The 25345-nt window shown below is 36.1% G+C and overlaps 3 protein-coding genes across 10 annotated transcripts; all 3 read right to left on the reverse strand.

The window, feature by feature from the left end:
- Positions 1-307: 307 nt before the first annotated feature.
- On the reverse strand, positions 308-13621 carry LOC111429521 (serine proteinase stubble). 4 transcript variants are annotated; one of them, XM_023065457.2, is made up of 8 exons: positions 13289-13621; positions 12877-12933; positions 8465-8644; positions 8219-8371; positions 6942-7119; positions 3971-4184; positions 3635-3826; positions 308-1094 (listed from the first exon to the last, which is right to left on the reverse strand). In XM_023065457.2, the coding sequence occupies exons 1-8, from the start codon at positions 13368-13370 to the stop codon at positions 918-920; spliced, it is 1233 nt and encodes a 410-aa protein (XP_022921225.1). In that variant the 5' UTR covers positions 13371-13621; the 3' UTR covers positions 308-917. The 4 variants fall into 4 exon arrangements, with proteins under 4 accessions (XP_022921225.1, XP_071053508.1, XP_071053507.1 ...); XM_071197407.1 differs by lacking the exon at positions 8219-8371 and having other exon boundaries at positions 13289-13616; XM_071197406.1 differs by lacking the exons at positions 12877-12933; positions 13289-13621 and adding an exon at positions 8716-8915.
- Positions 13622-14364: 743 nt separating this feature from the next.
- Positions 14365-24072, reverse strand: LOC111429522 (trypsin-7). 4 transcript variants are annotated; one of them, XM_071197410.1, is made up of 8 exons: positions 23679-24069; positions 22718-23619; positions 18115-18614; positions 17607-17823; positions 17374-17552; positions 17180-17316; positions 16822-17068; positions 14365-14721 (listed from the first exon to the last, which is right to left on the reverse strand). In XM_071197410.1, the coding sequence occupies exons 3-8, from the start codon at positions 18221-18223 to the stop codon at positions 14456-14458; spliced, it is 1155 nt and encodes a 384-aa protein (XP_071053511.1). In that variant the 5' UTR covers positions 18224-18614; positions 22718-23619; positions 23679-24069; the 3' UTR covers positions 14365-14455. The 4 variants fall into 4 exon arrangements, with proteins under 4 accessions (XP_071053511.1, XP_071053512.1, XP_022921228.2 ...); XM_071197411.1 differs by having other exon boundaries at positions 18115-18361; positions 18442-18614; positions 22718-24069; XM_023065460.2 differs by lacking the exons at positions 22718-23619; positions 23679-24069 and adding an exon at positions 17885-17995 and having other exon boundaries at positions 18115-18193.
- Positions 24073-24276: 204 nt separating this feature from the next.
- Positions 24277-25341, reverse strand: LOC111429524 (probable maleylacetoacetate isomerase 2). Of its 2 annotated transcripts, none has more exons than XM_023065462.2 (4): positions 25153-25341; positions 25037-25088; positions 24750-24970; positions 24277-24701 (listed from the first exon to the last, which is right to left on the reverse strand). In XM_023065462.2, the coding sequence occupies exons 1-4, from the start codon at positions 25165-25167 to the stop codon at positions 24351-24353; spliced, it is 639 nt and encodes a 212-aa protein (XP_022921230.1). In that variant the 5' UTR covers positions 25168-25341; the 3' UTR covers positions 24277-24350. The 2 variants fall into 2 exon arrangements, with proteins under 2 accessions (XP_022921230.1, XP_022921231.1); XM_023065463.2 differs by having other exon boundaries at positions 25037-25102; positions 25153-25308.
- Between the last annotated feature and the right edge of the window lie 4 nt (positions 25342-25345).

The raw sequence follows: 25345 nt of genomic DNA on the forward strand, positions 1-25345 counted from the left end.
TATTCAACAAAATAGGTTTTAGGTTTATATTTTTCGATTATATATGTGAAATAGTTTAAATAACAATTTAGAAAAAGTTGCGTTTTTTTAGTAAATTGAAGAAATTATAAAGAGATTTAACATGGTTTTTCAAAAATGATTTATCAAAAAAAAATCTGATATGAATCACATCTGTTAGAAAAAAACTATCTTTATATTTTATCAAACATTGCTCAAAGAATAAAATAATAATCTTCAAATCAATATTAAATTAATTCAAATCAAGACTTGTTACAAAATATGTTATAAAAAAAAATATATTTCACCGTAATTCAAAAATCATTTATTATTAAAAAAAACTGTTTATTGCAATATACATTTTCGCTAATCTAACATCAGTGTATCTGATACAGATATACATGGTTTTCCTTGACTGAATCACGCAATCCTAGGTTTTATTTTTCTTGTATTATTTTCACGCTAATTAAAAAATAATAATACGATACACGCCCGCATTTTACGTTCCCAGGAAAGAAATCCGAGTTGTGTCGCGAGTAAAAGCTCGTCATTTCACTTCCAAATCACCTGAGACTATTTTAAATACGAGCTTTCTACACAGTGAAAACTAAAGTACAGATGTTAAAATAAACTGGGTTCAAAACCTATTCTTATTTAAATATTTACAACCTTATTAATAAATGTATTTACTAATTAACTGCTAGTTGTGTTAGTGAATTTATTAATAAGGCTGTTTAATTATAAATGTTTCGATGTCTATTTAATTTTAGCTACCGCTTGGTAACTTTGAATAAATATAAAGATGAAAGTTTATTTTTATCACAGAGTTTGTGTCTGATGAAAAATTAAACAATTAAGTATAAAATAAATTATTAAATTCACTTCTGGAAGCACTCTGGCACAAAATGTTTTGATGTAATTCAATTCATAACCGCGTCAATCCAAGGTAAAAATTTTTGGATGTTTGTGTAGACACCTGGTAGTTGTTCTCTTCCGCAACCTATTCCCCAAGAAACTAAACCTATTAAAGTTTTTCTTCCTTCTACTGTTGTTGTTAATGGTCCGCCTGAATCACCTTGACATGAATCTCTTCCACCCTATAAAATTAGTAATAATTAGAAACTTAATTAATGATGTAAACTTGGCAACAGAAGATACAAGAGATCAATGGTTTGGAAGAACTTATCCAGGTAGTGCGGGGGGCAACAATGAAAAGGGAGTGTGTAAGTAGGGGGGGTAGAATAGGGAGGAACGACTGGTATGATGGCGAGTGCAAGAAGGCGAAGAGGGAGGCGAGAAGGAGGTTGAGGCAGTGGAGACGGGGGAAGATAGGAGTGGATAGATATAGGGAGGCCAGGAGAGGATACAGAGAGTTATGCAGTAGAAAGAAAACAGAACTGAGGGAGAAGGAGGCGGCAGAGATTAGAGGGATAACAAGGGAAGGGGAGGTCTGGAGGTATCTGAAAAAGAGAAAGAAGGGAAGGGAGAGGATAACCAGCGAAATACACATGACAGAATGGAAGAGTTACTTTACGGGATTATTGGGAGAGGTTGAAACGAGGCTAACGGGTTTGGGAGGCTATGAGGGAGATAGGGGAGAGGAGATAGCAGAAGAGGAGATGGAAGCAGTGCTTAGGGGATTGAAGAAGGGAAAGGCGCCAGGGGAAGATGGCATCCAGAACGAGGTATGGTTGGAAGCATCAAGGGTGGTGAGAGTGAAGTTGTTGGAGGGGATGAATAGCGTATGGAGATGGGGGGGGGGATTCCGGAGGGATGGAAAGTGGGGGTAATTTGCCCAGTATATAAAAAGGGTAATAAGGGAAGGGTAGAAAGCTACAGAGGAATTAACCTACTAGACTCGGCATACAAGGTATACACGAAGATACTGCTGGGAAGACTGGAGGAGGAGATGGAGTTGGGGGGAATTTTGCCGGATGGGCAGGCAGGCTTTCGGAAGGGAAGGGGAGCAATCGACAACGTGTACGTGTTGAAGCATCTGGCAGATAGAGAGCTGGATAAGAAGGGAGGGAAATTGTACGCCCTGTTTATAGATTTGAAGGCGGCTTTTGATAAGGTGGATAGGGGAAAGTTGTGGGAGGAGATGGGGAGGAGGGGGATCACGGAACACCTAATTGCGAGAGTGAAGGAAATATACATGGAGACTATGGCGATAAGCTGAGCGACGTGTTTTGGACGACGAAGGGACTGAGGCAGGGATGTCCGCTGAGCCCAAGTCTGTTTGCACTGTATACGGCGGACCTGGAGGATAGATTGGGGAAGGGGCAAATGGGAGGGTTGGTGGTGGGAGGTAGAAAGGTGCATATGTTAGCATACGCGGATGACATCGTGGTCATGGCGAGAGAAGTGGCGGAGATGAAAGATATGATAAAGACATTGGAAAGATATTTTAGGGGGAAGGGGCTGGAAGTGAATGTGGGGAACACAAGGATGATGAAGTTTTGTAAGGGGGGGAGAAAAAGAACAGAAAACTGGAGATGGGAGGGAAAAGAGATCGAGGAGGTTAGAGAGTATACTTACTTGGGGTATGTGTTCAGGGAGGACAACAGGGAGGGGTCGCATGTGATAGCTATGGCAAAAAAGGCGAATAAGGTGATGGGACAAGTATGGGGTTGGGGGAAGAGAGTCTTTGGAAGGAATGTGGCAGCTAGGAAGATTATGTTTGAAGGTCTGGTTAGCAGTGTGATGATGTATGGAGCAGAGGTATGGGGATGGAGAGAGCAGGCAATGCTGGAGGACGTGCAAGCTAGATACTGGAGATGGGTGCTTGGGGTGGCGAGAGAAACACCGGGATATATAGTGAGGGAAGAGGTAAAGGTGGATAAAGTCAGAGTGGAGGGGGGCGGGAGAGCAGTGAAATATGAAGAAAGAATAGAAGGGAGGCCAAACTGCGGGATCTTGGGGGAGTGTTGGAGGGAAATTAGAGAGGGAAAAATCAAATATGGGAAAGGAGACAGAGACAACTATTATAAACGAGCGGGCTACTCGGTAACTGAGATAAATAGTAGACGAAGGGTGGGTAGGGAGATGTGGAGGGAGTTGAGAGATAGGGACCGAGATGTGCAGAGACAGGAAAGAAGAACACAAATAAAAGAGGGGAGGTATAACGAAAGGTACAGGGACATAATTACGGAGGGGCTGCCTAGATACTGGTTATTGGAAGGAGATGAGGAAGGGAAGAAGTTGGTGGCTAGGTTCCGTTGTGGAAACGAGGAGAGAGCGAAGAGTTACTGGATGGCCGATGAGGAGAGGTGGTGTAGGCTATGCAGGGAGGAATGGGAAACGTTGGAACATATGTTGAATGGGTGCAGTGAGTTGAGGGAGGAGGAGTTAGACCGAGGGCAGATCTTAGGAGAGGGGAAACGATGGATGAGAATGGTTGTGGGGGTGAGGAGACAAAGGGATGGATGAGGGGAGGATTGGGCCGAGGAGCCGAGGGTATGGAAATGGAGGAAGAGGGTGGAGGGTGAAAATAATATACTAATGACATATATTATATTAGGATGTATTAAAGGGAAAATTGTAATTATCAAAAACAATAAATGCTTATTAATTAATGATGTAAATAGTTTTAGTTTCTTAGTTAGAAATAATTCGTTTCATGATTAATTTCCTTTACCTCTTTGTAGCCTGCACAAAGGAAAACGTCATGAATAGTTTCTCTCCGGCCCGCGGACCGGAACCAGCGTTGGCATCGTTCGTTTGGGATGACCTCGACGTCCACTTCCTGTAGAACAGAAGGTACAGTTGCTTGCCCATGTCTCGTTCTACCCCATCCTGCCACAGTTGCTTTTTTTCCAGGCAATTTTAACTTAAAAAAAAATAAATTACTTATTTATTATGTTACTTTGTGGTATTTATAAACTTAATACCTTGCTAAAAAGCAATTTATGAAACAATTAAATTTTCCCTTTGTGTTTAAAATATCAGTCAAGCGTATTAAAATTTAACTTACTGTCGGCGACGGTAAACAAACGGGAACAATGTGTTGTCTGAATTTAACATTTCTATCCAGTTTCACCAAAGCTAAATCGTTTTTAAAATCGGATGGCGAATACGAAGGATGGACCTCTTTACGTTCTACGGAATAATCTTCGTAAGGAAGGTTTTCTTCTTGTCCTCGAACATCCCACTCCCCCAAGCGTATCCGTATATTCCCATTTGAAGTTCTAAAAAATAATCGATTATCATTATCTAATCAAAAATGACTTAATATTTTAAACAATGTCCGTGCAAGGAAACTCTAAAACGTGATAATCTATTTTAGTCCGCCCCTTCGTGATTTAATATCCGGCTGAAGGCGTTACAGTTCCACTTTAATCCCGAACGAGTTTTGCAAGAAATCTCATTTATTTCTGGTACTGATCTCAAAAAGAATCCCCTTTTGACCAAATCTCTGACAGCGAACGTAAAATATTCATCATCGAATTAATTTTTCTCGATGGAAATTTTTAATCTCGTGTTCAAATTGAACTGAACATTAATATAAATGAAAATGTTTAAATTAGAACTAAAACTAGAAATCACACTAGAAACTTTCGAATTTTGCCGTGCGTTTTTTAAGAAAAGGTTTGAGGTTTCGGATGCCATGTTATAACCTTCTTCAGAAACTCGTTCGATCAGGTAGGTGAACGATAGATATCGTTATCAAATTTCACCGAGCAGTCCAAAGCTCTTAACGAACATTAATACCTTGCTCGGTGAAAGGTCATTCAGATCTTTTGATGATAAAAACTGCAACCCAAAAATCGAGAATCTGATACGGTTAACGGCAGAGCAGTGGCATAAAACATGCTCAACCGTCTCTGCTTCCTCCGCACATAGTCGGCATTCAACATCGTCGTCTCAACCCAACGTGGCGATGTTAATAAACACCTTAGCATATCTCATTCCAGGAAAATTGGTCCACAGTAGGTGAAGTCTCTCTTCAGCCCATAGTCCAATCTTATATTTGGCCATCTCAAATGATACACCAACGCTAGTTCCGGCCCCACAAATGCTTTAGCGCTGCCCTCTCGTGCTAGCTCATCTACCGCTTCATTGCCAGCAACCCCAGAGTAACTCGGGGCCCAGATCAGAGAAACTCTGTTATCACAACTCAGTGTGTTTAATGTTCTTTTACAATCATTAACCAGAGCTGACACCGTTTTCACGGAGAGCGGTTTGACTGTCTGAGAAAAGTCGTACTCTCATGTTCTTCACCCCTCCCTCAAGAAGGATTTTAGCACCCACGTCAATAGCAAATACTTCCGCCTGGAATACAGTACAGTACGTACCCAGGCTGTAAGCTTGCTTATTTCGAGGTGTCTGGCAGTATACTCTTGACTTAACGATATTTTTCTCCAGGTTCATCTTTATGTTATTATGGTAAAAATAAAATGATTTGTATTTCTTATTTTTATCAGTATAGTCCAGTATACTCCTCCAGTATACGGAACAGGAGTATACCAGTTCTGACTCCTTCCGGCATTTTTGATCCATCTGTGACCATGCAAATATCTGCCTGAACCAGAGAATTTTCATTTTCGATCCAGGACTGCCGTTCAGGCAGTACTATCTGGTATCGAGCATCAATCACTGATAGTGATCCGACCTAATCAGACGGCATTGATAGCACAGTATCAGTGCTTATAATGTCTTCCACAGCCCATTGGTAGGACAAGTCAGAACAATTTTGAGCATATTGCTTAATGGTTGTTCTAGCCACTTTCTCTATATGCAAATGCAGAAGAGATAGGCCAAGCAGAACCTCCATTGCTAGAGTTGGCGTTGTGCTTATCGCACCAGAGATTGCAAATCCAGCTGCTCGTTGAATTCGTGAAAATTTACTGATAACTGAAGTCTGTCGGACTTTCCTATACCAGGCTGCTGCCCCGTATGTAATCATAGGTCTAACCACATTCACATAAGAGTATGATAACTCTGTCGCAAAACAAAACCAAAGAGGTTTTATGCCTCAGCATACCACCTCTTCCACATTGGATAAGCTGAGGAACAAACTTGTCGACTTTGCAATGACGAGTCAGAAACGGCTGAACATATGCTGCGCAATTACGTCGCCAGAGGCAGACTAATGGTGGGTTTAGGATGTCAAACTTAACCTTAGCCGTAGCCGTAGCAGTAAGAAAAGTTAAACCAATGTGTTTCAATAGCACCGTTTAGGGAACCGCTTAAGGCTACGGTCTGCTATGGCCGATGTAGCCGTAATACCTAAAGTTGACCAACTTTTAACTTCTTACGTTTAGGACAAAATTTGAGCATGCGCACTAATGCGAAGGGTCAATGTTAAACTTGGCTACGTACAGCTGTTTTGTGTTTACATGTTGACATAACGGGCTGGTGTTTCAGTACTCGTTGCAAGTACTGAAACACGTTGCAGTAACGTTGCAAGTGGTGAACAGAGTATTCACCACACATTTTTACTTTTAAACGTTCCGTACTTTTCTCGTTATTTTATTAACTACATATTTAAATTTTAAAATCTTAAAGTTGCTTCCTAAACGGGTCAGCTGTAAACGTTAAGTTCCTTAATGTTACGGTTACAACTACTGTTACGATTACGGTTACGTTTGATATCCTAAACCAGCCATAAGACACAACATTTTCGATAACATTTTTTTACATAACACCTACCGACATAAAGGAACAAGACCTTGGAGCAATATTAAGGTTCCTTAAGGACCTACATTTGCCCTAAACTTTTGGAGAACTAAAGTTACAATAGATAAATAGATAAAGAAATATATCTAAAATGAAAAAAAATCCATGAAAACCAATATATGAAACAACCGACATCTTTTCTAATTGAAATAAGAAAGAATAGTCGAGCATTATTTAGAGCTTTGTGATGTAAATGGGTCAAGATTTAATCAATACTTGAGTTTCACTGAACATTTCTTACTATTATAGACTTAAACTTTACTTACGAAGCTACACAATGAGCAGCAGTAACAATCCACCGTTCGTTCAATAAAGCTCCTCCGCAAGCTAATTTCTTAGAAAGAAACCCAGTTTTGATAAGGGCCACTTGCCAAGGATGAGAACCAAATCCAGTGGAATGACCACCTACAATTCTATTACTTCTTGTATAAAGTTCTCCACATGCTAAAAATAAAAGCAAATTTAAACACATTTATCGTATATACATTTACTAAAAAAGAACTACATGAAATCGTGAACTAGGAAAAATTTAATTAATAAGAATAAAGAAATAAAATTGAAAGGTGCATTAGTTATTTCTACATGATTGCTTATCAGTGTTTATATGTTACTTGGTCACAATTTTGTTCCTATCGGAAATGATGATAGATTGAAGGCGGAAATTGGAGGCTAGCGCATCGGAACGCAGCCGTAGTAAATGGGGTATGAAATATGAGCTGTAATTGCACGAGTTCTGTTCGTGTTATTGATAGTAATTACATACTACAAGACCCGTGTAGTTTAACTTTTTATTAAACGAAAAAATGAATGTTTCAAATATTTTAATGCAGAATCCTTACAATTTTAGGAATTTACTTCCTAAAGTTCATTGTTATGTAAAATCCTCTTAGACCACATTCTGGGTCGCTCGAAAGAAAATATTTACTTTGAAAATTTGCGTTGGATATAAATCCAATTACTTTTATGGAGAAGAGCCGGAATTGGCAAAACCGTAACTGTAAATTTTTCTCTAGAAACTTTATCTAGCGGTAATCGCATTCGAAAAAGTTCGTGCTGAAGAAATAATACTTTTTAATCATTCATTTTCGTAAAGTTAATTTTTAAAATCGTATTAATTCAATAATGATAAAAAGTTTTTTAATGGCCCTCACGAAATGGACCCATTTTAAAAGAGCATTCAAACGGTTACACTAGAAAAGAGTAATTAAAACTCTTTCATTTCGTTTTAAACCTTCTATAAAAGTTTTTATTGGAAAATTCAATTAACTTGCATCAAAAATGTAAACGTAATGAAATTTTTTTATTACAAAAATGTTTAATTTTTCTTCATTTTCTCACTCAAAGAAGTTTTATTAAAAAATAAATCAAATTTCGATTACACACTAATTTTATTTTAATAGAAATGTGTTTTAATTCAGAAATAATATAAAAACAGCAGTGATCAAAATATTTAAGGAAATTGTGCTATACTTCTACATTAAAGAAAGTGAACAAATCTAACGAACTATAGTGTCCAAAATGATTCTATGTATTTTTAATTTACCCTTATGACTTAAATCGTGTTTAGATGGTTGATCTTGTTCATAAAGGGGCTCATCATCGTAGTAAACGGGATGGTATGAAGGTCTATCGACGCTGTTCGTGTCTGGATAATCGGCGTCTGAGGGTGGATAATGACTCACTAGATGATAAGTGTCTTCATATTGACAATATTATTAATTAAGAAACCATTTTTGAGTACTCGGATTCAAAATTAACACAAAAATCTAAATATTTGTTTTAAACTTACTTGCGTTATGTAAAACTTGTGGTGGGTTTCTTGTAGGGGATGGGGTATCCCGATCAACACAACAAGACCAAATCATTCCTCCGGAACATAGATCCATCGGTCTTCCTCCGCTTATCACACAGCTTATACTTAATCCACACTCATATTTTACTCCCTTGTATCTACATGATTGTGGAATCACTATAAGAAGAAAAAATGTATAAAAATAAAATTTTTAATTTATAATTTTTTCATGAAAAATTCTTGATTACTTCGTCCAATCATATCGATAAATCCTGGAGTTTCCGATAAACTAACTGGATTTCTTCGTCCTAATTGATCTAATAGCATCAATTCTTGAGTTTGCTTTGGATTAGGCACAGCCGTTGCTCTAAAGAAACAGCATAACCACGCGAAAACCAATGCACAACCCCGACCGCGTGAAGACGAAAACATCTTCGCCGAGAACCATTCACCCACTTACTGAAGACATGTGGAACACCGTCTCTTGAGGAGCAACGGTTGGTCGCGACTAAAGGAACTTTGTAACAGTCGTCGTCTTCGTATCGTTGCGACTTTCGACGGATACTCTTCGTCGCCGTTGTCGTTACAAACAGTGCTTCAATCGCTTCCTTCCTCCCCAAGAAAAGAAACCAAAAGATGGCACGGGTAAGTGAAAGCTATGCTAATGACTTTTAACCCATTGTATTCCGTAATAGCCTCGTGTGACCATCATACGAAGAAGTGGTAGAAGAAATGGATCGAATTGAACTCCTTTTGCCTTCAAGGTTTAAGAAAAATTCACGAAAAATAACATTTTCTTTCAAATATCGTTTGCGTTGTTGTTCTTTGATTCACTGAAATTTTCATTTCCACGCTTTCAGAGGTAATTGGATCAGCGGTAAAAGTGAAAGAAATTGTTAAATTGGGAACTTTCACGTAAACTTATAATAAAAAAAATTGTTTGATTTAATTCCACCTATTTCGAATAAGTTACAAATCATAATTTCTTTTTTTTACTGTTAAGCAATCTTTAGTAGCTTGTCAATTAAATCACGAACGATTTCATTGTCTGTCTTTTTAATGTTGCAATGTTTGTTGTGCAATTGATATAAGTGGACAGTGTCTAAATTGTATCAAAGGATATCCGGTTTATTAAAAAGGATTAATAATTTCTTATAAAAATGGTTGACATTCGATGATAAATAAAATAACTGATAATTCCAAAATTACTAACTATAAAGTTCTCCTTTATTATACAGGGTGTCTCAGCGAGACCGGTCATTAGACGTTTCTGGGGTTCTGGCCAAACAAAAAATTTGAGAATGCAGACTTAAGTATTGTATGGGCCATATGGGATACAAAAGATGTAGAATGAGACACCGAAGATGACTAAAAAATAAAATATGGGAGGTGCCATTTAAAAAAATGAAGTTATGGTACTTCCAAATTTTGAAAAGTTAACGTGCCATAGTAAAGTGATCAAACGTTCTAGACCGCAGTTCTCGGCACCAAAACATACTCCATCATGTTGCTTAAGCATGTTCTCAATCCTAAATTGATATCCCAAAAATTGAGTGTTTTCTGATTTTTTGAACAAATGTCTGCTGGAGCAGTATTTTCTAGAAAAATTCGAATAACTCGAGAACGACCGAATCAAATTGCAAAAAGTAAAGTTATTTATAAACCTTGAAAACAGACAAATCCAAATATGTAAAAATATACAGGGTGTTCCATTTAAAAAAATTAAGTTTGCGGCGACTTCCGGTATAACCGGAAGTACAAGAAATCTAAAAATATTTTAGACGAAGAGATCGTAATTGATAATACTTAAGTCTGAATTCTCAAATTTTTATTTTCGCCAGAACCCCAGAAATGTCTAATGACCGGTCTCGCTGAGACAACCTGTATATACAGGGTGTTCCGGTGACTCGGGGCATAAAATTAACCTCATATAGTAGAGCAAAAATGATGACGATTCGTGAAAAAAAGTTATTATAAAAGTCTTCAAATGGCCAAGATATGGGCCATCAAAGTTCAGAAATTTTAACACATTTTTCTAAATATTTTCAATACCATTTATGGTAGAGCGTTGAAATTTGGTAGAGGGTAAACAAATATCAAGCAAAATCATTGAGCCAATTTTAACTTTGATCGGGCGGCGGCAAACATGCTATACAGGTGTCCCTAAAATTTGTTTGCTCAGAACTTTTTTGTTCGGTCGTAACCCTACATTTATTTTTGTACTTTTTAATAGAAAATTTATTTTAGAAACTTTTATCACTCTTTGAAAATTTTGATAACATTGACTGTTTTCGAGTTATACGCGAAAATATTAAGCTTCGATTTCAATGGTAACACTAAAAAAACGAAGTCTTCGAAAAAGTCAAGGTTGGCCATGGCAATTAAAAAAAAACAACTTGCTGTCAACTTGCTTATGTCGTTTAAACACAAACGATAGTTCTGTTAGTTAGTTATTATTAATTTTAAGTGTTCAAAATGGAGAGTTACACATTTAGTGAACAAACTGACATGATTTTGATATTAGGGCAATGTCAATGCATATTGCAGTCGCAGTGGGCAATTGGCCAGTGTGCGCAATAATGCAGCACAAAATCCAAATTGATGATCAGTTTTTAGAAAAAGTACTTTTTACAGATGAATCCACTTTTTCTAAACATGGAATCACCACTTTGAGAAATTTACATAGTTGGGCAGACGAAAATCCAAGATTTAAGAAAACTTGGAAATCACAATGGAGATTTTCTCATAACGTTTGGGCTGGCATTGTGGGCGATGTAATTATTGGACCCGTTTTCTTACCATCAAGGCTGGATGGACATACATATAGGCGACATTTAGAGAAATTAGATGATTTTTGAGATAATGTTCTTTTAAACACAAGGCAAGCAATGTGGTATATGCATGATGGTGCTCCTGCGCATAACACACAGGCTGTCCAGGAATTTCTGAGGGAACGTTTTCCGGGACGGTGGATTGAACGAAGAGTAGGTGCACCCATAAGTTGGCCCCCTGATCGCCGGATCTTACACCTGTAGATTTTTATTTATGGGAACGCGTTAAATCGCTAGTTTACTGCGTTGAAATAACTTCAGTTGATCAACTGAGGTTACGAATTGTTGATTCATTTGATCAACTTCGAACTGAGATCAATGGTCTCCGCAGAGTGCGCTTTAATTTAAGACGGCGATATCAGGCAGTGTTTTTGAACATCTGCTTTAGTATTTTTTTCTTCTTTTTTATTTATTACTATTTGTTTATAATTTTATGTTCTTGTTAATATTTTTGTTAAAAGTTCTGAGCAAACAAATTTTAGGGACAGCCTGTATAGCATGGTTGCCGCCGCCCGATAAAAGTCAAAATTGGTTCAATGATTTTGCTTGATATTTGTTTACCCTGTACCAAATTTCAACGCTCTATCATAAATGGTATTGAAAATATTTAGAAAAATGTGTTAAAATTTCTGAACTTTGATGGCCCATATCTTGGCCATTTGAAGACTTTTATAATAATTTTTTTTCACGAATCGTCATCATTTTTGCTCTAGTATATGAGGTTAATTTTATGCCCCGAGTCACCGGAACACCCTGTATAAAGTGTAACAAAAGTTTAGAAATGCCTAATTTACTTATAAATGAAATATGCCATAACATTCCCACTTATTGTGGTAGAAGAGTTAATAAAGGTGCTAACTCCAATACTTTAGTTAAACTAAATCAACTAATTAAAATATCATTTAAAGCCAAATTTAGCTTTAAAATATGTTTAAATGAATTTAAAATGTGTGTCAGTAAGTGCTTTTAATTTCACTCCCTCTCTAAAAAGCAGGAAGTTTGGGAACAATGGGACAGCTCTAATTCTTCCTTGTCACATCCTCATGCTTGAAATGCTCCAGTTTGCGGTTTTGAGTTCGCTCGCAACACTCGTTGGGTAATTCGCTATTGTTTCAAGGCGACATTGTTAGAAATATCACAAAAAATCAGTTTTGCGATAATTACACATTTGGCACAACTTTTATTATGAGTACTAGTTCCTAAACACATTCTCTTTCGAAACTTTTTTTGCGGTAATTATAATTTATTTTGTTATCATTGTAGGTTTTTTTTTTTAATTTAGAAAACTTTGTAAATGAAATAATAACTTTGAGGTTCATTTTAAAGTCAAATCATGCAAATACGGTCTCACTTGAGATTTTATTTACCTACTTTACTTTCACAACAATTTAAAATCGTTTATCTCCTCGTGAGGGAGAATTCGCAATTTAGTCGACTTTTTTTTTTTTATTCGCCGAAGAAAGTGGCTTACTTCTACTTTCATTCGATCGAAAGATAAACGTATTGTTACTGAAGAGTAATGAGTTATATTATTTTCTAGATTGTAATTTTATTTGTTTTATTAAATGTTTTACTTACATTCCATGTCATCGAAAAAACGAAGCTTTGTAGATTTTTCTTTTTTTGGTTTAACATCTAAAAATAAAAAAGTATTTAAAACAAAACTATTTCGAGGGATTTTATTCAAATCAAATTAATGAAACGTGAAATGAAATTCTAGTCTATACGAAAACGGGTCATTCAATTTATAAAAATGGGAAATTTCAATTCTAGTCATCATTTATTTGTACAAAAAGTTTTGCAACAATACTAAAAATGATGTGGGTATAGAAAATTGAAATTTCAATTTGCGTTTCAATGTATGTATTGTTCTGTTACTATAAACGAAACGTATTCAAATATTTATAACCAATTTAACTTTGCAATGTAACAAGAAATTTTAATAAAATACACAAAGTTTAAATTAAATATTTAAATTTATTGTACCCACCTTCAATATCATTTTCTAAGCATGAAATAATAGTTATCATCCAAAACCAAAGTAAAATAGTCGAAAGAGAATAATTGACCATTTTCAGGAAAGAAGAAAGAATCAGAGTGGAACAGGCAGTTTCACTGTTTCACGGTTTTGAACAAAAAATGTTGGGTCTTTTATAGTTAACAACATCCACACACTTTTTTGATTACTTAAAAAATTAATTTTTTTAGTACGAAATTTGTTAATCTATACACTATTTATTTAACCACATGTCGGATCACTGATGATCGGGCTACTGATTTGTTTTGGAGTGGAACCAGACTGAGACAAAGTGAGAGTAAAATCTCTTAACACCGAGCCGGTGTTACATTGGAGAAATTTAATGTAATTTTTTTCGAATGTCCGAATAATATTCTCCACTCAGTTTACAACCGTTTCTCTTCAACTTTAAACGCATTTTTAGCCTATAAGATTACCAAAGAATTCCCAACTTTTACTTAAACTTTTCAAGTGAAAATTGTTCTAATTAAATTACAACATATAATTATTTCGAAAATCTTTGTATCAAAAAGGTTTCATTTTCATAAAAATCACTTTCACTTAATTATGTTCTTTAAAAGTTTACGTACATCATATGATTCATGTATAAAGGACGTCAAATAGGAGTACCCAGAAGAAGAGAAATTACGTTTTCGGTGAAATGTCAAGCAACAAAAACAAGACTTTCACTCTTTAAATCTTCCACTCTTTATCCATTCTGAACGAGAAACCGCGCGGTGGTGGGCGCCACAACTATAAGCTCACGCGGCTTCGGCACCTGCCTTTGGGTTAAGGTTAAGTCTATGACACACTTTCTTTAGGAAAGGTCTAAGTCAGTCGGTGGAATGTAGAGAGAAAGCTAAAGTTAGATTTACACCGTAACAGAAAAAAAAATAGTTTCCTGCTTAGTTCTCTAAGAAAAAAAATAAGAACGAAGAGTTGCAACAATTTATAACCCATGCATTGAATGACACCGATGATAAATTTAATGAAAACTTGACGATTTTATAGCAGAATTTTATTGATTTATTTACACAAACAAAAATATGAAAGTTTATAAATTATTTATTACTCGTAAAAAAATATATTTAAATACATTAGAATATTTTACATAATATACATCAAATTTACAGTTATATTTCAAGAATAAATAATTGATCTTATCCAATCGGCTGTGATTGATGTGGAATGATAAATTCCTGGTTGATGAGGTTCTCCACAACCAAATCCTGCACTTATTAAACCGGCCAAAGTCCATCTTCCACCTTCGAGGACAATTAGAGGACCTCCTGAGTCACCTAAACAAGCATCATGATGACCATCGGCATGTCCTGCACAAATCATTTCATCGAATAGTTCCACTTTTATATGTTTGGTTTTGTGCCAAGATATACATTCCTTGATATCTAAAAGTAATAGAAAAATTGTTTAATTATGAAATAGAAATCAAATATTTTTTAAGGTTCGAAAAATCGGACGACTACTTTAAGCAATTAATATCAGAGAATAGACCTAACTTCTCAGAATAACCACAAAGGACGAAATGAAAGCATGTATGTCCACTTAATGCTTGCAGCTGGTGACAATTCCAGGAGAGCCATTTCTAGATAATTGTTGATATCTGTAATAAAGACTTAGAAGTGTTTGCAAATATAATTGAAATAAAACTATGTGTATTTATAGATGAATTTTTTAATTTTCAGCTCTACCGGTTTCGATCGTACATTCAATCATCCTCAGGAGCAACGTCATTATACATATTTTTAAAAAACATATTTGTTTGTTATTCAAGCTGCTATCTTCTTGATTACTTAATTCTTCTCCTCGTTGTCACCTTGTTATCGATTCAAATCAATCCTCGTTGTTTTTTGAGGTTTAACCTCAAAAAAGTAAAAGAAACACATGGCGCATAGTGGGTAAGAAAAACATATTGAATAATATTGAATTGATAACAAGGTAACAACGAGGAGAAGAATTAAGTAATCAAGAAGATAGCAGCTTGAATAACAAACAAATATGTATAATGACGTTGCTCCTGAGGATGATTGGATGTACGATCGAAACCGGTAGAGCTGAAAATTAAAAAATCCATCTATAAATATCATTAATATTATTACTTCCCATCTTGTTAGAATATTTATGTGAATAATAAAGACAACATTGTAAAGACTAACAAGATTAACGTGATCTAGAAAATAAGAAAAAACATAAAATTAGAAACAAATTTGACATCATTTAATAACAAAGAATTCAAGAAAACGTAAATAAAAGAAAAGATGAATTCAGATTATGAAAATTAAGAGTGAAACTGACGTGGCTACTGTTCCTGAAGATGACTAAAAAAGAATAGTCGAAACCGGTTGAGCCGAAAATAAAAAAAATTCCACCCTTCTGAAAAGCAAAGTTTTTTATTCACATAAACATCTATAAATACACATAGTTTTATTTCAATTATATTAAAATTGAGATGGAAAGAAATAACCAAATGAATAATATTAAGAAAGTTCACTGGTGTAAATAAAACCTCGATAAGCTTATCTTTAACCCTAAAACAAACTTTACAAGCAAGTGCTATCCGAAATCTACATCTTAAACTGTGTCGATTTCACATGCAAAACAAGAAAGTAGAAAATTCGGATACAACCAAGAGATAACTTTTTCGTATGCACTGCATATCAAATATAATCATATCATTTTAAGTACAGTGAATTCCACTTAAAATGCAATATACAAAAAATTATTTTTATAGAAACCAGGAACTTTGTCCCACATAAAATGCAACATGTCTGAATGTTTCTAATTCTAGGTCTAATGTTAGGTCCAGCTCTAATGTGAAGACGCAAGGCTAAATCCGTTGTTTTCTAGATCTAGGTCTTGTGTTAGTGTTAGTGCAAAACAAGAACTAACGTTAGACCTAAAACTAGAATCATTCAGGTTTAGCCGTCTTGAGAGACGTGCGGCTAAATCCGAATGTTTCTAGTACTCGGTCTAGTGTTAGTTCCAGTTTTGCACTAGAATTAACATAAAACCTAGAACTGGAATCATTCGGGTTTGAGAAACGTGCGGCTAAACCGGCATGTTTCTAGTTCTAGATCTAATATGAGTTCTAGTAACAGTGGTAGGTAGCGCTAGTTAACATCAGATATCACTATGTTGTATATTTTTATTGCACTAAAACTAGAACTAACACTAGACCAAGAATTAAAATCATTTGGGTTTAGCCGTCTTGAGAGACGTGCAGCTAAATCCGAATGTTTCTAGTTCTCGGTCTAGTTTTAGTTCTAGTGATAGTGCTAGTGTAAAAGTCTAACTAACACTAGACCTAGAACCAGAAAGGAAAAATTCGGGTTTAACCATGCGGAAACTCAAGGTTGTCCCTTTTTTCCAAGCAAAACTTTTCCTTTGCAAAACTACCCCATGTCTGTATTATGAAGCAATTTTGCATTTTATGTGGGACACTGAATTCATATATTGCAAGTTATATGAAATTCCCGATATATTTTTACCTAATATAGGTACAGTAGCACTTCTTAGAATATTAGTACCCATTAATTCCGCCGTTGGTTTGGTTTTTCCCCAACCGGCAACAACACCCTCTCGATTACGAAGATCCAAATGTCCTTCCGGTAAGCATATCGGAGCTATATGATACGAAGAACCGGCTTCTGTTACTAATTCTAAAAGAGCAACGTCGAATCTATCCGGTTGGGTCCTCCTAAATTGAAACTTTGGGTGAATAATCTTGGTTTTTACCTGAAATTTTTATGAAACAATAATAAGAAACATGAAATACAAACCTGGTTGAGTATTCAATTTAATCTCGTTTAATCTGCAGACTGTAAACACTTGTATCAAATAACCTACCCTGTGGAGCTCTGCGGGTGCGAGTTCTACCACCGACCCGGTGTCTTGCGTATCCAATTCTCCAAGATAAACAACAATATCGTATAACTTGGCCTTTATGATACAATGAGCAGCTGTAGCGACATATTTACTTGATACTAAAAGTAGAGTTAACGAAATAAATAAAAAAACTTATAAATATAGATTTAAAATACCTAATACACCTCCGCATTGGTAAGCAGAAATCTTAATATGAGCCTGCCATGGGAATTGTCCAAAATACGCATCCTTTCCACCAATAATTCTTTTTGAAAGTATTCTGTTAGCTGATATTCCACATTCAAATATAAAATCATCGTTTCGACGTTGCAAAACACTATCTTCATTCGAGTCCCTACAAATTAAAATTTGTTATTTATACATTAAATAAACAGAACAATTTATTTACATTTGATCTTTAATATCGTTTTGATCAATCACTTGATTTTTATTCAAAAATCCTTTTTTCTTAATAACGCAACATCCAACTAACCAAGGATTTGATCCGCACCCTTCCTCGCTAGATCCACCAGCTAACCAACACGTTACCGATAACGTGCAAGAATGTGATGATCCTTTTCTTTGACATTTTGGGGGATATCCAAGCATAGTAACGAAAGCTCTTCCTACAATAAAAAAAATCTTATTAGTAACACGGATTTTAGAAAATCTAAAAAGAAATGTAACTGTTAGTGGGATGATCTCGGATATGAAAGTTGTTAGTATGGTATCATATATTGCAGTTCAGTAGGTTTTCCATTTTCGCACTATCGAATGAAAGCAGCTATCTCTAACAGACTGGAAAGAAATGGAGAAAGACGTTATCCTTCCCTTTCAACAACAATATTCTCAATATTACGTCCGCTTTTTAAAATCTTGTCATTATTAACAATAGTATAAGTCACAAAAATAATTACCTCGAGAATCAATTTCTTTATTTTCCGTGACATTTCTAACAAATCTCCACTGTCCAAGAAACCCAAACACCTGGACACTACATAGCAACAACAACGTTGCGATTCTCATTTCTCGACCATGTTTACGTGAATCGAACGCATTCCGCACTACAATTTCTCAAAATTTCGCCGAGGCATCGTTGGGAGCTCTTATTGGTCGTGTTTTCAAGCGTGAGGAAGCAACGACGAGTCTACGCGACGACAACGTCTTTAACCATAGACGACCGCCCGGAAAGAAAGAAGAGGGACTTAACAGTAAAAATTATTGTAACGGACCAATTGACCTACATATGTTCGCCGGAAAAAAAATGTGGTCGCGAAGAAAGAGGAACAGTGACGAAGACAACCACGAAGAAGACTGGCGTTTTATTTGCTTTTCGGCGAGTTTTAAGTTGCACAACATCCAAGGTACCTCTGTACATTCACCTTTCGATCCGTTGTTTCAATTTAATTTGATTTTGCTAGAACGAGCGAGAAATGAGTTCGAAAATTTACTGTTACAGGATGGTAATTGAAGTAGTGTAATTTTTGGAGTATATTTTGGATAATATGTAATACAAATATTAAAAAATCGTATCTCCAGAACGAATGGAGATATCATAATAAAATAAAGAACATTTTAAAGTAAATTTGATGAAGATTGAAGGTGCTATAAATATTTTTTTATTTTCCATAAACATTGTTATTATAAGTTTTTAAACCCAACATGGCATGTTTTATTATTCTAAACTTTAAACACAGATGTTAAAAAAATCGTACCAAAAAACTAATTGAGATATTATAAAAAGCAATATAAAGCAAATTTATTTAGAATTTGATGTATGGAAGATCATTTATTTGAAATTTCAAATTTCGGAGTTACGATTTTTTAATTGCAACCTTGCACTTTTTCTGGCCCACATAAAAGCTTAATATTACAGGCATTGGGTAGTTTTGCAAAAAAAGAGTTGGTTGGAAAAGGTGATGTCCTTATGATGACTCTGAGTTTTCGTCTTAAGAGACGCACGACTAAACCCGAATGTTTCTGGTTCTAGGTTTAGTGTTAGTTCTACTTTTCGTTCAATAAAAATATACCACAATCTAACGCTGAATAACAATTAAAATTAGAACCAACACTAGACTTAGGTCTAGAAACATTCGGGTTTAGCCGCATGTCTCTCAAGACGGCTAAACCCGAATGATTCTAGTTCTAGGTCTTGTGTTAAATCTAGTGATAGTGCTAGTGTAAGATTAGAACTAACACTAGACCGAGAAGTAGAAACATTCGGGTTTAGCCGCACGTCTTTCAAGACAGCTAAACCCGAATGATTCTAGTTCTAGGTCTTGTGTTAGTTCTAGTGATAGTGCTAGTGTAAGATTAGAACTAACACTAGATCTAGAACTAGAAATATTCGGGTTTAGCCGTGCGTCTTTCAAGACAGCGAAACCCGAATGATTCTAGTTCTAGGTCTTGTGTTAAATCTAGTGATAGTGCTAGTGTAAGATTAGAACTAACACTAGACCGAGAAGTAGAAACATTCGGGTTTAGCTGGACGTCTTTCAAGACAGCTAAACCCGAATGATTCTAGTTCTAGGTCTTGTGTTGGTTCTAGTGATAGTGCTAGTGTAAAATTAGAACTAACACTAGATCTAGAACTAGAACTAACACTAGATCTAGAACTAGAAATATTCGGGTTTAGCCGTGCGTCTTTCAAGACAGCGAAACCCGAATGATTCTAGTTCTAGGTCTTGTGTTAAATCTAGTGATAGTGCTAGTGTAAGATTAGAACTAACACTAGACCGATAAGTAGAAACATTCGGGTTTAGCCGCACGTCTTTCAAGACAGCTAAACCCGAATGATTCTAGTTCTAGGTCTTGTGTTGGTTCTAGTGATAGTGCTAGTGTAAAACTAGAACTAACACTAGATCTAGAACTAGAACTAACACTAGATCTAGAACTAGAAACATTCGGGTTTAGCCGTGCGTCTTTCAAGACAGTGAAACCCGAATGATTCTAGTTCTAGGTCTTGTGTTAAATCTAGTGATAGTGCTAGTGTAAGATTAGAACTAACACTAGACCGAGAAGTAGAAACATTCGGGTTTAGCTGGACGTCTTTCAAGACAGCTAAACCCGAATGATTCTAGTTCTAGGTCTTGTGTTGGTTCTAGTGATAGTGCTAGTGTAAAATTAGAACTAACACTAGATCTAGAACTAGAACTAACACTAGATCTAGAACTAGAAATATTCGGGTTTAGCCGTGCGTCTTTCAAGACAGCGAAACCCGAATGATTCTAGTTCTAGGTCTTGTGTTAAATCTAGTGATAGTGCTAGTGTAAGATTAGAACTAACACTAGACCGATAAGTAGAAACATTCGGGTTTAGCCGCACGTCTTTCAAGACAGCTAAACCCGAATGATTCTAGTTCTAGGTCTTGTGTTGGTTCTAGTGATAGTGCTAGTGTAAAACTAGAACTAACACTAGATCTAGAACTAGAACTAACACTAGATCTAGAACTAGAAACATTCGGGTTTAGCCGTGCGTCTTTCAAGACAGTGAAACCCGAATGATTCTAGTTCTAGGTCTTGTGTTAAATCTAGTGATAGTGCTAGTGTAAGATTAGAACTAACACTAGACCGAGAAGTATAAACATTCGGGTTTAGCTGCACGTCTTTCAAGACAGCTAAACCTGAATGATTCTAGTTCTAGGTCTTGTGTTAGTTTTAGTGATAGTGCTAGTGTAAAACGAGAACTAACACTAGATCTATAGTCGAGCCGTCGAATTTGTGCAGTGATAAATCACCGTGACAAGTAGGTAAATTTCTTACATAGTCGGTCGCCCTGTCCGGATTCGTCAAAACAAGTGACCACACCCCTTCTGGGGGTAGCGCACTGAGCGCGTTATTGGAGACAAAAAAATAATAAAAGCCGCTGACGCACTGTGAACGGTATTCATAACTTCTTATCTGACTGTAAAGGAAGGTTTATTCTCGTATAGTGTAGCTGCGCCTTATAGACCCTGGTGGGAGTAGGCGGTTACATAACGAAGGAACCGACTACCCCTTTTTTTGTAAGTACCTGTCACGGTGCTTTACCACTGCACAAATTCGACGGCTCGACTATAGATCTAGAAACATTCGGGTTTAGCCGTGCGTCTTTCAAGACAGCGAAACCCGAATGATTCTAGTTCTAGGTCTTGTGTTAAATTTAGTGATAGTGCTAGTGTAAGATTAGAACTAACACTAGACCGATAAGTAGAAACATTCGGGTTTAGCCGCACGTCTTTCAAGACAGCTAAACCCGAATGATTCTAGTTCTAGGTCTTGTGTTAGTTCTAGTGATAGTGCTAGTGTAAAACGAGAACTAACACTAGATCTAGAACTAGAAACATTCGGGTTTAGCCGTGCGTCTTTCAAGACAGCGAAACCCGAATGATTCTAGTTCTAGGTCTTGTGTTAAATCTAGTGATAGTGCTAGTGTAAGATTAGAACTAACACTAGACAAAGAAGTAGAAACATTCGGGTTTAGCTGCACGTCTTTCAAGACAGCTAAACCCGAATGATTCTAGTTCTAGGTCTTGTGTTAGTTCTAGTGATAGTGCTAGTGTAAAACTAGAACTAACACTAGATCTAGAACTAGAAACATTCGGGTTTAGCCGTGCGTCTTTCAAGACAGCGAAACCCGAATGATTCTAGTTCTAAGTCTTGTGTTAAATCTAGTGATAGTGCTAGTGTAAGATTAGAACTAACACTAGACCGACAAGTAGAAACATTCGGGTTTAGCTGCACGTCTTTCAAGACAGCTAAACCTGAATGATTCTAGTTCTAGGTCTTGTGTTAGTTCTAGTGAGAGTGCTAGTGTACAACTAGAACTAACACTAGACCTAGAACTAGAAACATTCGAGTTACTAAACCCGATACGTTATAGTTCTAGGTCTAGTGTTAGTTCTAGTTTTATTTGTAATTCAAAGCTCGCAGCGTTCCCTGTATTGATTCGTTATATCGAGGTTTTACAGTAAAGTCAAATTATATTGACATGTTGCATTTTATGTGGGACAAAGCAAGTAGGTACGCCCCAAGGTTTATATATTAAAGGTTGTCTAAGTTCCTATGCTGCAAAACTTTGATTTTAGTTTGTGGGCGAGGGGCAAGAGCAGGAGTGTTTCGTGACGTAAGCGATCACGGATTGCGTACGCAACCTCATGGCCATGTGGTGCTCCATGCCTTTGTTTAATTTGAATTGCGTGGCGGTATTATTTTCCACATGTGACGTAATGCGCAGTATGATTGCGTACGAACCTAGACAACCTCTTATATATAAACCTTGGGTACGCCCTGGTTTCTATGAAAATATATTTTTGTATATTGCATTTTAAGTGAAATTCACTGTATCTAGTAAATTTTTAGCGAGCGAATCCTCGCACTCCTTCTTCTGCGCAACTGAAGAGGGCAAGATGGATTTGCCAAGCTTTACATCACAATGTTTAAAGTGCATTAATGACATTCAAATTACCGGTAATGGTAAGTGGAGTTGCATATTTTCCCATTTAAACATAATTTGATTCCTTAAAAAATTTTAAATACTTACTTGAGGTCTATACACAACTCCTAGGGTCAACGATCGTTTTTTAAAACGCACCTCTATCCACAGTTGTTCAACGTACGGAAGAAGTTCGTCAAAGATTATTTGATAACTATAGGTATCCTTTACATACACACCAACACCGCCGCCCGCTCGTCCCTCTCGACCCACAAAACTGTGACAGTAGTTATCTATAGAAAAGAGTGAATGGTTAGAATTAGAATAGATCCATGTTTCAGTGATGGCGAATATGTCATAAGAACCATTAACTATGATATCCTTCAAAGCAGCAAAGTGAGCAGGCAGTGATCGCACATTTAAATGACCAATCTTCATAATTATATATTGAGATACAGTAGGCAAATTTAAAAATAAAAATAAAACACGCCCAAGTAAAGGAACAGAAAAGAGAAAAAAACTAAGAAAAACAGAAAAAAAAGTCTATTATTTATCTATTATTTAGTCAAGCAGGAAACTTCCCTTTGGAGCTGCTGAAAACGCGTTTTGACACCAGAATGTCGCCTCCTCTTGTCAACTGCTAGTTCCTCTAGTTCTAGAATTCCTTTAATAACCACGGCTTTATTTCTTGAATTGACTACAAAAATTTTTCCATCTCTAGTCCATGTATTTTTCGGACCCACAGCATCCATGACAGATTGATACAATTCCATACGTTTTTTGGTGAGAGATTCAGTTACAAAAAATTTGCTACCTTTAAGATTTTTCTTGTTCAACCATATCAGCTACGACGGTCGAGTTACGACGGCCGAAACATTTTCTCCGTCTAATTCTTCAATCCCATGGAACAAAAGGCAATTGCGCCTGGAGTATTGTTCTAAACTGTCTAGACGTTCGTCCATATTCATAACTGCATGCTTTATATCAGAAATAGCGCCCTGAATGTTCAACTTGAATATTTCAAACTCTTTACTGAGCCGTTTAAAACTACTGAATTTCTCATTAGTACCTTTATTAGAAAGGGCTGTTTGTAACTTATCCTCGAAAGCTCCCATCGAGTTTTTAAAAAGATTTTCCATTGAAGAGAGCATTTTCTTAGTTGTTTTGGAATCCATAACGAGTTTGTGAGTGACGTCACGTGTTTACAATAACACGAGTTCTTTTACGACACCCCCGTTCACCTCAACTGGAATCGTCGGTCAAAGTTCAACAATAATTTTTCTTAAGAAAATCTTAATTATTTCACACAACAAGATCTCCACATGCACTACAGCTACCAAATTAAAGAGACCAACCGTTCACAAAAACTTAGGTCACCGAAAAATAGGAATACACTACAAATGAACGAAATTAATAACAGTTTTGTTGAAGCGGAACAGAACACGTCTACGCGTGATCGGACATTTAACCGAGTTTTTCTTGCACTTTCTTGCAACAATGCAATTAAAATTATTTATTTACTCAAGCTTTTTATAACAGGACTTTAACAGTAACAGAACTACTGACTCAGCCTTGTCAGTACACCTAAAAAAAGAGGTTTTAAATCATTCCTAACAGTTTTTGGTATATTTGTGGCAAATTTTTGATTAAAAAGCATCAACAGCACGTTATAGATGACACATTATATATTTATTGTGATATTTTTCAATTGAATAACATTCTGAACATCGCATCATATTACTCAATTAGTTTTATTTCCAGGATAATCCGGTTGTTTATAAGGATGTGTACTTGAGAAACAAGGATGATTCTCCAATTCTTTATCGATTCGAACAATTAGAGGATAATCCTCCACTTCGACTTTATATTTCCTAGCATTAAAAACTTGAGGTACCAAACAAACATCAGCCATAGTTATTTTATCGCCAACGCAATATTTCCCAGCGGTTTTCGAAAGAATCGCTTCCAAAGCTTTAAATCCTTTCGCAATCCAAAACTTGGGCCATTCCTCATAATCGTCCAACTTTTTCAGCACCCCAGTATTTTGAATGGGCTGAATACTACACACAATCAATAGAACGATTTCCCGAACCTAAAAACACCCTTTTCTAGAATATTAACTTTAATTACTTTGACTTACTTTTATTTTTTCGTCATTATCTTCTGGAATTAATTTATATCCAAAACGATTTTCTTCCAAATATATCATAATATTGTAAGAATCGATCAAAACGCGATCGTGCAGTTTTAAAGCTGGGACAAACCCTAGAGGATTAATCTTGAGAAATTCTTCGTCATGTTGCTCGTCGTCTGCCAGGGATATCGGCTTCAGGTCGTATCCTAAACCCTTGAAATTCATAACTGACGGGCATACAAGAGCACTTTAAAGTTCGTCTGGGTTAAAAGGCATAATAAAATGAAGCTCACCGATCCTCACCCTCCATGAACATGAACTGCTCCACGAGGAATACAACACCGGCTGAAAATAACACTCTTAAGTTATGTTTGAGAGCAGCCCTAGTTTATGAGGAAATCTTTATCACCTTCAACGAAGCCATTACTCCGTAAAGTTATGTTTTTTCACAAGAAAATAAGAGGAATAAATATGTTCGGTTTTATAACCGAATTTAGAAACAAGATTAGATGTGTATTAAGTTGTAATTTTATCGATAGATATTTTTAGAATTTGTAAATAGTCAGATAATACAATTCGATAGGATTCAGAATTTTAACATA

This window comes from Onthophagus taurus, chromosome 7, assembly GCF_036711975.1.
Source record: "Onthophagus taurus isolate NC chromosome 7, IU_Otau_3.0, whole genome shotgun sequence".
Classification (NCBI taxonomy): domain Eukaryota; kingdom Metazoa; phylum Arthropoda; class Insecta; order Coleoptera; family Scarabaeidae; genus Onthophagus; species Onthophagus taurus.

What these genes read in the sequence shown, in the direction of transcription:
- LOC111429524 (XM_023065462.2), bottom strand. An exon ending in TTCATGGAGGGTGAGGATCG is followed by an intron (nt 24,971 to 25,036) that starts GTGAGCTTCATT and finishes TATGCCCGTCAG; the next exon opens with TTATGAATTTCAAGGGTTTA. An exon ending in ATAATGACGAAAAAATAAAA is followed by an intron (nt 24,702 to 24,749) that starts GTAAGTCAAAGT and finishes GGGTGTTTTTAG; the next exon opens with GTTCGGGAAATCGTTCTATT.
- LOC111429522 (XM_071197410.1), bottom strand. Translation starts at nt 18,223, where the DNA reads ATGAGAATCGCAACGTTGTTGTTGCTATGTAGTGTCCAGGTGTTTGGG. An exon ending in CCAATGCGGAGGTGTATTAG is followed by an intron (nt 17,317 to 17,373) that starts GTATTTTAAATC and finishes CTCTACTTTTAG; the next exon opens with TATCAAGTAAATATGTCGCT. An exon ending in CACCCGCAGAGCTCCACAGG is followed by an intron (nt 17,069 to 17,179) that starts GTAGGTTATTTG and finishes TAAAAATTTCAG; the next exon opens with GTAAAAACCAAGATTATTCA.
- LOC111429521 (XM_071197406.1), bottom strand. Translation starts at nt 8,899, where the DNA reads ATGTTTTCGTCTTCACGCGGTCGGGGTTGTGCATTGGTTTTCGCGTGG. An exon ending in TATCGATATGATTGGACGAA is followed by an intron (nt 8,645 to 8,715) that starts GTAATCAAGAAT and finishes TTCTTCTTATAG; the next exon opens with TGATTCCACAATCATGTAGA. An exon ending in TTTGTTTACCGTCGCCGACA is followed by an intron (nt 3,827 to 3,970) that starts GTAAGTTAAATT and finishes TTTTTTTTTAAG; the next exon opens with TTAAAATTGCCTGGAAAAAA.